The 15,059-nt window shown below is 44.0% G+C and overlaps 1 protein-coding gene across 3 annotated transcripts in view; it reads right to left on the reverse strand.

Annotated features, from left to right (window-relative positions):
* The window catches only part of HK3 (hexokinase 3), a 302,793-nt gene that overhangs the window by 16,555 nt on the left and 271,179 nt on the right, over positions 1-15,059 (reverse strand). For all 3 annotated transcript variants that reach the window (XM_085618301.1, XM_085618303.1, XM_085618302.1), the window contains exons 16-17: positions 9,043-9,226; positions 2,784-2,939 (exon numbers count right to left, since the gene is read on the reverse strand). In XM_085618301.1, coding sequence (XP_085474427.1) covers positions 2,784-2,939; positions 9,043-9,226 — 340 coding nt within the window. The remainder of the gene's footprint in view (positions 1-2,783; positions 2,940-9,042; positions 9,227-15,059) is intronic.

Below are 15,059 nucleotides of genomic sequence, written 5' to 3' on the forward strand. Positions count from 1 at the left end.
GCTGCAGGCCACACTACCATGATTGTGTCACCAGAGGGTAAAAAATTCATGACATGGTTCTCAATGGAGTCATTGCTCACACAGTTTTCAATACTCAGCAAAATATTATGCGATTAATGCCTTGTAACCCAATTAAACATATGACCAACACACTCCTCATATTATAAGGATAATCTTTATCCAGACTCAGTTTCCAATACTCATTGTCAAACCATGGAAGAAACACATAAGGTCAATACGACAGCGCTGTGGATCCCTTACAACAGTGGCAGTCACACATACTGCACTGGTCGCGTGCTGCAGAGAGGAAGTTTCCTTCCCTGACCCTCTGAGGCAATTGGTTACGGTGTACCAGACCAGCGCCCATTGCCATCTGGACTCTACAGCACCCACTGTGATGTCTTGATGAAACTGACCAGTTAGAACTACATATACCGGATAAGTCAACTGCAGGCCCTAGCGACCACTGATTATTGTTCACATAATGTTTATCCTTCTACTCACCCTGCTATAGGTTGCACAATAGCACCTCAGAGTGAGTATATTCTTCTATTGAGCACCACCCTGTGTGTCACTACATTATAGGACCAGCGTGCATTAGTATATACAGGAGACTGGCCTTCTCAGGTATCTATTTTCCATTTAATGCCGATACAGCATAATTGACCATACAACACACATCCTAACATATTTATTAATCATTGCAGATGTTCCTACATCAGTCATGTCCTGATGTGACCCCAGTATCTCGTTGGGGGCAGAAAGGCCATCACCAGCATAAGATAGTAAACAAACTGCATAATACCAATGGACTATTACTAATCAAGGGATGTTGGTTGTTATGAACACACAAGACTCGCATCCCAGTCACTTCTGGTTTAGAAGTTCTTGGTTCAAGTTTCTTCTTTTTTCCCATCGTCCAATGCTTCCTCTCTGTTGATAATGAGTACTGGATAAAGAGTCTTGATAGAGATTATCCTTATAATGTAAGGAGCATGATGGTCATGTGATTTTGCTGAATACTGAAAGTTGTGTGTGAATGAGCCCAATGAGAACCACTGTTCATGAATAATTGCTATTTCCCAATGTTCCCATGGGTTCAAGGGTTGCTCTTGTCTCATAAGTAAGACCAGAGGGATGACATCACCCCGACTCCCTGTTTCTCTGTTACTGGCTCTACTCTACCCTGGGGCCTTCACATCAGAGAGAAGCCTCTCTCCTGGACTCTCTTCAGTTTCCTCCGTCTGCTGCTAGATGGTACTAGGAGCACCAAGTGCCCTCTTCTCTTTCCTGCAATATGGAGGGAATTCAAGCTCTGGGCATGCGCTGTCCCCCTGTATTAGGCAGAGTTTCCAGAATCACTGTGCTCTGCCTCTGACTACCTGTGGAACCACCACCTCATTCTCAAGTCCCACTTTACCTGGAGATGTTTTTGCTTGCACACAGGGTGAGGCTGGGGGGGGGGGGTGGTAAGAGTAGGGGGGGAGGACAGCAGTTCTCTCTCCTGCAGTGAGCAGCATTCAGCAGTCTATGGAAGACCTCTCCCTCCTCAAGGTTCTTGGTACTGTGGTCTTTGTGCATGCTGGAGTGTGGTAGCAACACTACACAGACACCACTGCAATCTGCAACCTCCATGTTAATTTGCCTTTTTGTTTCTGAGTAACGGTCTGCACTGGTAGACATTGCGCTTATTAACCGGAATCCATTTATTACCAAGTCGTCAACTAAAGCCCAGATATCTTACCATTCCCGGGCACTGCAGCATGAAAAATCAGTAGGGCTGCATTGTGACAACGGAAAAATATTGCACAGTACCAGATTTAGCAAAAGTCACAAGCAATGGTGTCATTGGCTGAGCTCATGCTAAAAAAGTCATGTGAGCGCAATGCCAACCATGGTGCTGTTATGTAAGGCAACTCATAGAAGCCTTGAGTGAGATTTATCATCGAAGTGAACACTTGAGTACAAATTTCAAAGCAAAGACAACCCCAGGAAAAAGCACATAAGATATGTCATCTTAGGCGCTTGCATCAGGTTTCCTTTCTTGTTCGGATTTCATGCAAACCCAGGTCATTTCATTTTAGTAGATCTGACTTTGCTTTGAAATCTATGGCTGTTTGCACTGCTCCCGCCCTGTTACTTCGCCTTTCCATGTTTTTCAGAAGGGTCGGCTCTCCGCAGCGCAAAGGGATTATGGGGCAGCACCTGAGTCTAACTTTCAAAAGCTTTAGCACCCAAGTTCATGAATGCAGCCATTTGCGTCGCTTTGCACTACCAAGTGCCACATGCCTCACATGAGCATACCCGCAAACATATAGTAAACCTGAGTCTTAAGCAGCAGGGGTGTAAAAAGTATCAATGAAAGACATATACAGAGATTTTAGAGTAAATCACACAAACAAAAAAACAGTTCGCACAACCTAAGCCCCAATTTAGATGAAGATGGTAGCAGGGAATCCACCAAAAACCAGCAGATCCTTAAAAGATATAACAAAAAGCTAAGTGCATATTGGATGGTCTGGAATCTGAAAACAATAAAGTAGGTTCAATAAACAGTTCCAAATCACCATATCACTGCCAAGTCCAGAAATCCACACACCCTCAGCGCCAGTCTATCATTGGCGTGTAATCCCAAACACACTTAGGGCATCTGCATCCATCTGTCATTGAGAGAACCTCACTGCTGAGCTCCACATATCTTGCTTCTATATCTGTTAACCTCCTACTTTGTGAAATGGCCAATCCCCAAGGAGTAAATTAAATTTACCGTAACGGTGGCTCACCTTTCGATCTCCGACAGGAACTTGGTCTGGAAGATGTCCCTTGTGTTGAGTCGCTCAGAGATTCGGCCACGGAATAGGATGCCTTTCTTGGTTAAATCTAGGAGGATCTTGCGGACAATTTCACCCAAGTACATGCCACTGATCATCTTCTCGTACCTGCAACCACAGGGAGAAGGGGAGAGTATGGTGGGAGAGAGAGAGAAAGAAAGAGAGAGAGACACGTCTAGGTTAATGTGACATCATCAAGATCCTAATTTGCTCCAGTCATAACCTTGATTGATCCACATGTAATAACACCCAAGTCTGGGTGGTGTCTCATCTTTCCTTGGGTTGCTCTACTGCCCCCTAGTGGCAGACTCTGCAGTCCATGTAGCATAGCTGGTGTTATAAAGTCCATTACTTTAGGCTATCGGGCCATTTAGGATGCCATCATACTAACACTCTTCATCGTACTCCATAAACAACAAAAGATCTCCACTAAAGTGTCCCTTCATGGGGCCCGTAAGGCATTGCAGCACCAGCCCTATGAGGAGCAACGCCAAATGATGAAGCATGACCTCCCGAGGGGTGTGGGAGGGCCTTAAGAAATAGTCTGTAGGATTCCTAGGTTCATCCTCTGTTTCGTCTCCGCCTCTATTTCTTTTGATAGGTACAGTACCTTCCCAGTTGATCTGACCAATACACTTCCCCCAACGTTCACAGCGCGCCCACATATCACCAGTCCATCCATAAATTAGCAACTAATGCTTAAGCGCCCTATTTTATACAAGTTCACGCATTGGCTCACATCAAAACACAATATTCACGCATTGGCTCAGTGTCAAAATACAATATTCACGCATTGGCTCTCCGTCAAAACATAATAAATGCACAGTTTTAGTCCTCACGATGGGTATCAAAACACTACCCATAGAGGCCACATGACAGGCACACACTGTTCCATCTACAGCACTCTCACTGCGAAGCATGCTATCCATCTACAGTGCCTCTGCAGGGGTATGAAGTGCTTTATAAGTGCAATTACAATGCAACACAATACACCTTTTTGATGAAACATTTGTGCACAGGTTACCATGGTGTTGACATTAGCCTTGTAAGCCTCATTGGCGGAATTATTATTATAAGACCTCCTAAGAAAGCTCTAGTTCATGCAGTCCTTAATTTGAACTGGTAGCTGCCGGTGGACACCACCAGCACTTATTTTAAAGGGCTGGACGTATTTAATTTGCTTTTGCTGGGCAGCTAGAAAGAACAGACTGTCTCGACCTGGCTGAGACGCTTACAGGATTAATTTCAAGACCCTGACTGCTCTACCCACAAGGGTACACAACCCCAAAACCACAAGCAGAAGTGAGACCTCACACTATTCTGCACATACACCCTGCAGACTGGAGGCCTTCTGTCTACAATGCTTCCGCGTGTTTACCAGTGCAGACGGGCACAGCCTGCGGTCTCCAGGCTGAGGGCTCACATGACCTGTCTCGAGACTCACTCAGACTGTCCCTGGCTCACAATTTGTGCTCCGGTTTTCTTTTCTCAGGGACCATGCAAACCCTTAACGTTTGTTTTAAGTGTGTATGGGTGGTGAATTCTGCTCTGCTCGCGGAGTTTCCGCACTCTGCGTTACGCGGAGCTCACGAAGTTCAGCAAAACTCTACTTCGCATTGCAGAGTTTTTTTCCTCGCTCGTGTTTGTCAACGTCAAGTTGGCGAGCACGAGCGAGGAAAATCCACCTCCCGGCGAGATTTTTCCTCGTTCGCGATCGTCAACATCAAGTTGGTGAGCGCGAGCAGGGAAAATCAACCTCCCTGCGAGATTTCTCAACGCGGGCCGTCAGATTTCTCATTGCAAGTGGTCGCGTATGCTCACGACCGCTCGCGTTGAGAAACCGCCCGCTCGCGTTGAGAAAGGTGCCGCTTGAGTAAGATCTACTCGAGCTGCAGAAAAGAAGCAGCGCCCGCTTGCGCTGTGCATGATGCAGTTCACGATGATTGCACAGTACGGACAAGCACCTGGCACTCACAATTACCACGAATTGCAAATTCAGATGCCAATAGCGCTACTGTTCTTGCGGAGAAGAGGGGTGTAAGTGGAGGTATGGAAAACCTGACAGTAATGGAAAGTCTGCAAACTGTACACTCAAGGGCCCACAGGTGTAAGGTAGACGTAGTACCAGAAAAAGGCAAGGCTGAGTCTGGTAAATAAATAACGGGTAGAAAATGGCAAGACTGGGTGAGCTTGCGGTCCTCATTTGCTGCCATGTCTCGATAAAGGATCTCTTTGAGTTTCTCCTAGCCCTCACACCCCATAGAGATTATCTCATAATGAAAGACCCTGCTTTCTTTTCCTGTGGTCTGTTCAAGGTCACATATGGCTTGGTCATTTCCTAGTCAGGTTAAAGGTCATGTGATGTTCTTTCCTGTGATGTCATCGTTATGCTAATTAGCACACTTGAAATCCGAAACCTCCGATCTCATTTGGTCATAGAATGTTGCCAAATACACCACAAGCCCATAGTGAGCTGCCTCGTGTGCTCCATGATGTGCAGATGTGGATTAAGACAGTCCAAGGTCAAATGTTAAAGGGAAGGGCGAGACCTTTGATTTTATGTAAGTAATGTATGTAAGTAATTGCTTCTCATGTGCATTTTTTTATTTTACTTGAAATGGTAACATATAATTCAATGGGAGTGATTCAGCCAAAATGGTTCAGAAATTTTAAGTTTTTGGAAACAGGGACCCTCAAAATATGTTTGGCCCAGGGCTCCAAAGTCCTTAAAAGGCCCCTGTATGTTAAGTCATGATCTGAAGGGCATGAGTTTGAATCCTGGCATAGGAGGCCTTCCATTCTTCAGAGTACCATACATTGAACATTAGGAATGCCTATTATTTACAGAGCTTAGAAACTGCTGAGGTGAATTATGAAGAACTAAACAGAACATATGATTACTGTTTATTATCACCATGTGCCAAGATGTGTGTGTGCAATACCAGTGGTGCAAGTGGGCTATATCAATGGTGAAAGTGGCCGATGACCCCGTTAAATATTGCTCAGGCACCAGCACTTACGGGTTTAAAAAAAATATACATATGCTCGGACTGCATGGATATTTTTGTGCTCAATTATGACTCTTGATAAAATTAGGGTGAGGCCTTAACACGAGTCACCAGCTATATCAAAACTATGAGTTCCACTGGAACACGGCACGCCCACTGTCCATTGGCTTTCACCCAAAGTCTTTGGGTGGGAGAACCGGTGCAAAATGAGGACTAACCATGGGGAACTGAGAGTAGAATTCATTTCTGAATTCAGGGGAACCCCGAGTAGCTCTCCCCCCAAAGATAACAATGTTGTGGTACAGATAACTGTTATGGGCATTGTAGCCAGAAACCTCATAAAAAGGCCAAAGTATTTTCCTTGTTTCTAGATGAGCCATAACTAATGCTAAGTATAACTTTACTCAGGCCTAAGCTAAGGCCTCATCTAATAAAAGTAGCACTTAGCATACACATTTTTTACAGGAGTTTGTAAAACTACAAAATGTTAATTAAAACACCTACAAATACCATCATTTCTTAGGGCCTGATTTAGAATTTGGCAGGCGGTTCACTGTCCGTCAACATCGCAGAGGTAGTGACCTCTGTCATTCTGGCCAGGCTACCGTCCACCATATTTAGAGGTCCGCCAGCACTGTGGACATCTCCAAGCCTAGGCCAAGATGGCTCCTCTGAAAGCACTGACAGGGTCTGATTTAGAGCTGTGCGGGCAGCGCGCCCACTGTCAGAATTGCAAATGGCATTATGTCCACCACCCTGGCCAGACTACTGCCCACTATGAAGGCACTTTGAGCAGCCACCATTTTTCATGTGGTGGCTCAACAAACCTTTTTGTTTTTGAAAAACAAAATCCAAAAGCAGGAATTTGTTTCTGAAAACCAGAATACTAATGACCCTGACACCCTGGGAGTTTTCTCCCAGGATGTGGGTGTCACTTTTAATTTTTCCGGTTTTCATTGGCAGTCCCAAAAAGAAAAAAATACATCAGACCTTCCACTATAAATAGGGCAAACTGTCTGATGTACTTACAATGATGGCCCCAACTCCATTAGGCCGTCGGTGTAGGGATTCCGCCAATGGACTAATTTGGTCACCGTGGTCAGAAACATGACAGTGTGCCAGTGGCGGCTGGCATCTATGGGAGGCATGGGCGCACGTGGGTAAAATGTTATAAAAAATAAATAATTAAATAAAACGTACCTAACGCGACATTCTCGCTCCTGACCTCTTCTTTGCAGGAACAGGAACCGGGTGCTGGAACTCCCTTGACCAATCCTGGCGCTGCTCACATGCAGCATGTGAGCAGCGCCCTGACTGAAGGAAGTGGCCTCACTCGGCGCACCAGAGCGCAATGGAGGCCTGCAGTTACTCTCAACCCAGCTATCTTAAGACAGCTGGGTTGAGAGGTTTGAAGTGTGCATGTGTGGCTGGCCTTCGCAAGACGGCCATCCAAAAAGACATGCACTCTTTAAACAGTGCATTAGACAGCCCACGCTCATCCCTGCTGCTGTTAGTCAGTAGTGGCCCCAACCCCATCCTGACGCTCGGCTCGGGGTGGGTGATGAAAAATAAAATGGTAATGATCTACCATTTTATTTTTTTATCCCAGAGGTTTTGAGGGGATTTTTTAAGTGGGGCAACGCTCCTCCACTCCAACGGAGGAGCCGCCCCTGCAGTGCGCCCAACTCTAAACACAGTTTGCGGAAAAGTATTCCACCATGTTTGTCGTGGGGTATCCTGTCTGCTAAACTCTAAATCAGGCCTTTAGTCTTTAGGCTAAGATAGAGCAAAAACACACACCACAACAAGCTCCCATTGTGCTGTGTAGCATGATCCTGTTGTATGATACTGTGTCTCCTTGAGGATCTCCATTCACACCAGTTGTACCTTTTGGCTCTCTAAGTCTATTATCTCCATAATTATTGTCAGCAAGCCCTGACGTACCAAAAATTCCCAATGTGAGGTCAGGTATGAAACTAGTCTGGTTGGCTAATGTTGGTGCAATAAGTATTGTAATTGTTAAATATCTATCTTTGTAGCTGCCTGAGGTTTCAGTGGCATAGATAGAAAAATGTATGCAAATATCCTGTACCAATTCTTAAGTATTGTGTGAGTGTGTATGTCTCTCCATCTGTCCGTTCATGTGCGTGCTACTTATATGTGTGATCTTGCGATTGTGTCGGCTTTGCTTGTTCTGGTATGGCTACTGGTGAGTAGGTCTTGGGAATAGACTGCAGACCATTATGAAGAACGTTTGCCATATAGTCATTCAGCCCTGGCATGTCCTTTGCATGTGGCTGTTTCTTTGTCTGTTTGTGTATTTACATGATCATATCCATGTGTGATGGCTGCTAAGAAGTTTAGCTAATTCTCATTCCTAACAATCTCCCCGGAAAAATTATATGGGAGATCGGAAGATGTAGAGACGCTTTCCTATATGAAATATAGGACTTTGGTGTTAGGCAGTGCTTAATTTGTAAAATAATATGTGCCAGGGCCTTGACCAGAAAGCCACTGCAGCTTGCACCAGCCATTGCCCCATCATTGCTGCCAATGACGGTACCAAAACAACTATTAACCATCCCTCTCGTTTTCAAGTGTGACAGTTCTGATTATTCCAGGTCCCCAAAGCTAAAGGAATGGCTGGGGAGGCGGGTATTAGAATTTTTTAAGGTTATATGATGTTACAACGCATGCCATTACCCCCATGCCGTTGTAACGCAAATCTTTACCCCGACTTGCTCTCGGGGTGCGCTGGAAGTTGGAATAGTTTAATTTACTATTCCAACTCCAGTGTGTGCAACAGTAGGGAGGGTGTTGGAGTTAAATCCAACACCTTCTACCCCCTGCTGCACACCTTTCGCATTGCAACGGCATGCGGGGTAATGGAATGCATTGTAACGCTTGTGGTGAAACGTCTGTTTCCTATTTTTTAATGTATATTATTTTCAGAAGCAACTGTTGTACTGCTCATCTCTAAATTAGAAAAGAAGCACCACCATGTGGCAGACTGTCATAAGCGGGGTGATGACAATTAAGTGCCTGTGCCAAACACCAGAAAGCACCAGCTCAAATTAAGCACTGGGGTTAGGGGCTGGCACAAAACGTCTACTTCAATAATTGGTGCTTCTCTGTGCACGCATGGGATCACTTGGGTATCTGTGCAAACTCAGGGTACACACAGAACTCATTTTCATACTCACTTCTGACTTCCAGGGTTGATGGAGAAAGAATCCACTTCTCTGTCGAAAGAGGTGAAGAGGTCGTCCAGACCTCCCTTGTCCCCAAAGGCACCCCACTCCATGTTCACACACATGCGACCCGTCGCCCCATCCACCAGTTCTACATTCCGTAGCTCCTCCATGTAGCAAGCGTTAGAGCCCGTTCCTGTGAAGAGTGAACAGGTCACAGGCACCATGATTTTTCTGGGAGTCACATCCAGCGCTTAGAAGCAGCTACAGAAATATGGCATTGTGCATACTATATAAATAAATACCAGGTCAGGGCATTCACACACCTTGCACATGGGTAGTGACGAAGCTCCTGTTTAGTGTTGCACATATGGTTACTGTTATGTTTAGTGCTTGATGAAAGGGTTTATTCACAAACTGCAGTTTGTAATTCCTCAGTATTACAACAGTCTTCCACATGTACTCCAAAATGTTATTCACAGGCCTATGGGCGGAGACCTGTGTTTCAGCCTCTCCCATCTTTTCTGTGCAGCGACCTCTGCCCTAGTGGTGGAGAGCTCTTCACACATAGGTATACATTTCAGTAGTAAATGTGGGCGCGACAAGAGGGAGTGGCTAGAAAATGGGGATTATTTATAACTAGATGGAAGAGGTTTGGGGAAATTTGAGAAGGAGTTGGACATGCTAATACAAACACACACCCAGATGAGAGTAAGACCATTGCTCTTCCCAAACTGCACTTTTAAAGTTACAAAAGTCCTCAAGATGTCAAAACAGATATAAATGTACTCCAGCCTAGCCTTGGAGTACGTCAAGTATCACACATGACCACTCACAATAAAATAACACCCATTAAGAACTAATGTTATAAATTAAATGATAATACAGTTATTTTCTTAATTTTAAAGGTCCTGTTATACTTGATTTAAAAAAGACACTTTTATGAAAGAATTGAAAATAATGTAAATTAATTACACACAGAATTTTGAACATAATTTACAACACTTCAAACAAAAAATAAAAGTGATAGTGATGGTGTTTTTTTAAATTGTTATTTAAACATTAGTTATATATATATAAAATTTTTAGATTCATAATAGTTATTTGATTCACATTTACTTTGATGAATTAATGTGCTGTGACATTTTATTAGTTCTAGAGGAAAAATAAATATATAAAATCAATTCATATTTATATTTACATTAAAATATTTGTACTAATCTTTTTAAAGAATAATAAGCTACATTTTCCCTGCCCTACGGGATGATCACCTATGTGTGCAGACTTACAAAATTAAAACTTGTAAATACTTTTTTAGGAGTCTCCAGTCACTGAAGTGAGGGTGTAGAAACATGTAAATCTACACTCGTAAATGGGGAATGGCCAAAATGTGTAGAGTTACACCTATGTGTTAGCGGTATATATACATGTGATAAATATACATGTGTATAAATATCTTTGAAGGTAGCCCCCCTAGAGTTAGACGTAAGGCAGACCCATACCTTGCAGGTCACAGTGGGTTAGCGGAGCCGTTCCCGGTTTCGTTGAGATGTAGAGCATGAACTTAGCAGTTAGAATCAAGGTTAGGTTTTGCATCAGGGTAAATGCCCCATATTAGCGATGTGGTTCCCGGTTGCTGTCAAAGTTGCGATTGTGATGGGCATATGGCTAGGGTTATGTTGAAGGTGACAGCCGGCTCTGGACAGGGAGAAGATATTTAAGACAGCTCACACTTGATTAATTATAACCTTCCCAGATGGGGTTTGATGTGGGGTTGGTGCTGGGTATATGGTTAAGGTGAGTGTTAGAGCTGTAGTCAAAGTTGGGATAAGTGGACACCACCCCACATAGCACACACTAGGATAGGGATACTTTTACCAGTTGTGTGTGGGTTGGAATGAGGGTGGAGTCAGTGACAGGATTGTGTTGGACTTAGAGCTGGGGAATGGGGAGAGGCAGCCCGTCCACCTCGAGTTGGGTTAGTGGTGCAGGTTGAGGTGAGGGTTGTGCTTAGGCCACGTCAGGAAAAGGGTAAAGGCATCTTCTCCAACAAACACTGACTTCATGATAAGGCTCCTGACATGAATCACGTTCAAATGGGCCCAAGGCTTGAAGTAATGGGCGACGTTTACAGTTAGGGTTGGAGTTATTATTGAGGTCATATATGAAATGCAGCTAGATATAGGTTAAAACCAGCACCTGCAGCTCACAATGAACATTTCTGGATGTGGTGGTGGTTGAACTTGGGACAGGGACACAGTTAAGAGAAGTATGTGAGTTATTGGGTTTCGTTAATGTTACACTTTGAGACAGGGTGGAGACATCAAGTGCCGCACACACCAAGAAGGAGATAATGTTCCCAGTTAGCACATGGGCTGTGGAAAGGGATACAGTTAGCAATGTTGTTGTGCTTGCATTAGAGATCAGCAACACATTGGGCTAGTGATAAAGTTTTGATTGTAAGTCACATTAGTTATAGAGTTTAGGATGAAGGTACATATGGGCTGTTGTTAGGGGCGGGATAAATGTATCCCATGAAGGTAGCAGTCAGCATGTGATACGTTTACTGGTTGAGGTTGAGACTGGGGCAACTCTTAAAGTTTTGGTTTGTTACAGATAACATTACTGTAAATTTACTGTTTGCAGCTCACACTGGGGGAGTGATAAAGTTCATGGCTAGTGTTGGGATAAGAGCTGGAGTAAAAGGTGGACCTTGAGTAGAGGATGGGTATGGGGTTAGGGATGCTGTCCCAGCTACGGCTATGATTAGTATTAAGCACAGGTTTAAAGATAGTGTAAAGGTATATTTTGTCACTCAGAGAGGGTAATGTGATAATGTTCCATATTGTGGTCAGTTTTGTGTTTGGGGGTGGGACTTGTCAAGCTACATAAACACCCTATATTTTTTGTGTGCAAGGGGTGCAATGCAGGGCTTAATTTGAGCTAGTGGTTTCCGGTGCTCAGCAGCGGCACTTAATAATTGACAACACCGTCACTTATAATAGCTGCCAAATGGTGGCACTGTTTGTGTAATTTAGAGATGAGGAGCAAAATCGTTCTTTATTATTTCAATATACATTAAAAGCAACGGAAATACCTGCCAACCAAGCCATTCCTATAGCTATATTCTATATTATTATAGTCTGGTTTGTCAAGCTTGTAGCAGTGTGATGGTTAGTAGTTGTGTAGGTACTGTCATTGGCAGTGCCAGCAGTAGCAATGGGTGATGCAAGCTGCGGTGGTCTCCTAACGAGGGCCCTGGAACCTATTTTTGGACACATTAAGCACTTTTCATGGGTTCAAGGATGCCCAGGATGTAAATTTGTGCAAGCCTTGCTTTCTGCACACAATAACTGTTTTTTATTCAATATGAAATTGAGTCCCTGTGGAGAGCAGCAGGGACTTGTCAGTTATTTATGGCTGTGAAAGTAAGACATTCTCTGTGACAGTTGTGTGAAAGTTAAGGCTGGCATTCTTCTGCGGAAATGAGAATCTTAGAACCACAGTGACTGAGAGGTGGATGTCTCATACACGGCTTACCACCAGGATAAACACGCACTTGTATATGTATGGTCTAGATGATAAGTGAGCTATATTAGGTGTTTTCAATGTTGGCTCTGTGTTGTATCACCTTGGTAGTAGGATAGCACTGGGGAAGCCTATTTTCTGGGGCAGCTATGCAAATGCACTTCATAAGTCTCTATAACAATATAACATAACTCATTCCTTTTCTTCCCACTGCCCAGGCGAGGGAACATACCACTAGACACTCAGGTTTAGACTGATGAATCCTCAGGCACACAGCCAGCCACCTACTGAGCTTCGGAAAGCATTTGAATTTTGTAATCCATCTGCTGCATCCTGTCAGTTTAGGAATCGTCTGAAATAGATTCCAGAAGAAAGAATATCTCCTGCTATTGACTGATTCGACTAGCATCCAATAAGAAGAAAGTCTGCCTTTTATCAAACAAGCGCTGTGTATTTGTGCTGGAATCACAACTGGTAGCTGGCCATAAAATCCGATCAGCGAAAACCAGCAACTGCAGAGAGCAGAAGGTAGGCAGAGACGACTGATCCCAGACATACTCCTTAAGGCACTCTCATCCCCTTCAGAATGGTCCCAAAACCCTTGAAATTCCTACTCAGTGTAACCTAGCAAACAGGTTATTCATTTTAGCCTTCTATAGACCTTTTGATGAGTTGTGGGTATTTCTTTTAAATATTGTAACATTTATTTGGTTAATCAAAGTAACTTCATATATGGTTGAGTTTGGATTAAAGACCGTGAACTCTCAGTGGTCTTGTTTGACAGAATTAGTACCTTTTACCTAGTATCAGCACTAGTGAGTGTGCAGTCCGCAGGAGTAGTAAGCCCAGAAAAGTCCTCATGGGTTTCTGTTCCATGACACTGGATAGAGGGCTAGCTCGGAAAAGTCACAGGGTTGTTCTTGGAGTGAAGATGTTCCCTGCAGTGATTAAGGTCCCCTTTTAAAAGTACCTTGGATCAGGATAAGGAAAAAGGGTCTTTGTTTTGAGGTCGGCAGAGGCCTCATGAGTTTGTGCTGGGAGCAGCAGTGGTCCCATGACCTTGGACCGGTGGCTGCAATAGGCCAACTGTCTTGGTAAAGAGAAACAAAACGGGCACTTGAGATCTGCTGCTCCGGTGTGGTAGCTCTTCCTTTAGAACTGGAACTCCTTCAGATGTGGACACACCTTCTTATGGGTGGACAGACATTCCACAGCATTCTCCAATATTCGTTCAATTGGTGTATGATGGCGGGATGGGCACGGCAGACTTGAAGCTTTGTTAACGGGCAGCACCGGTCCCAACAATCAATTTCTGGATCTTCGGAAGTAGGGAAGACCTGTTATTTTAATTGAACCATGACTTGTCCGACAGCAATGCTGTCCTTGGTCTCCTATATAGTGCTGCCATCCCTGGAGGACTCTCCTTGGTGACCTGGGCCACCTTCAGTTACTGGCAGTAGGCACTTAGAATAGCAGGCTGGTAGGGTGCACTTGTATAGGAAACCCGTTATGGTATGGTAGTTGGCTGTCAGAAGGAACCATTGGAGGAATAATTTACAGCTTGGGATGACATGCTGAGAGATTAATTCATCATACACAAGCCGCAATTCTATAGATACTTGCTATCACGCCTTGCGCTGGGGACATACTGTGCTGAATTGACGTTCCTTTTAGAGTTCAATCCGCTAGAAGTGAAAATTATAATGGAACCACTGCCTACAAAGACCCCCTCCACTCAGAGGGAAATGGAGGATAACAAGTGGACTGCAGCTAAGATGGCATCCTGTACATTGGTGATATCTGCATTATTGAATTAGCTTCTCCCACAGAATTTAGTACAGACCCAAAACGTTATAGAGGGCGTGCTGCAATCGATTCCCAGATTGTGCCCAATGCCAAATTGCAACAGGCAGTTGTTTTGCATATGGTTTGCGAATGTACAGTGATCTGTTTCTACTGAACCAGCATTGGGGAACCCTGACTACGGTGGTAGGTTAGTCAGTAGAGCTTGAACTGAAGAGTATGCCGCTGGAAATCATGGAGGACAAGGATGACCCTAGACGTTTACATTCCATGAATAGATTGGCTTTCCTGTTGGCAAATAGAAATATCATGATATACTGACGATCATCTGAGGCCATGCATATGGACAGCTTGCAGAGAAAGATGGGACTTTGCCCACACCTAGACGATGGCCCAAGCAGGGCTAGAGGGCACCCAGGTAAACATAATAAAATATGGGGAACTTGGTGGCATCACTTACACAATATGTGACCCCAACATACCCTGGTTGTGGCTATATTATGTTTGAGATATATGTTTTAAATACAGAACCATCATTGAGATGTGTATTAACAATGCAGAAGGTACAAGTTGCTTCCTGACTGTCATGAAATATACTGTTTGTTGGTTGTTATACACAAAAATCAATAAAGAAAATATTATTTAAAAAAAACAATCACAACTCCTTGCTATACACCATGCAAGGAGAAAGGTTTCTG

This window comes from Triturus cristatus, chromosome 7 (assembly GCF_964204655.1).
Source record: "Triturus cristatus chromosome 7, aTriCri1.1, whole genome shotgun sequence".
NCBI lineage: Eukaryota > Metazoa > Chordata > Amphibia > Caudata > Salamandridae > Triturus > Triturus cristatus.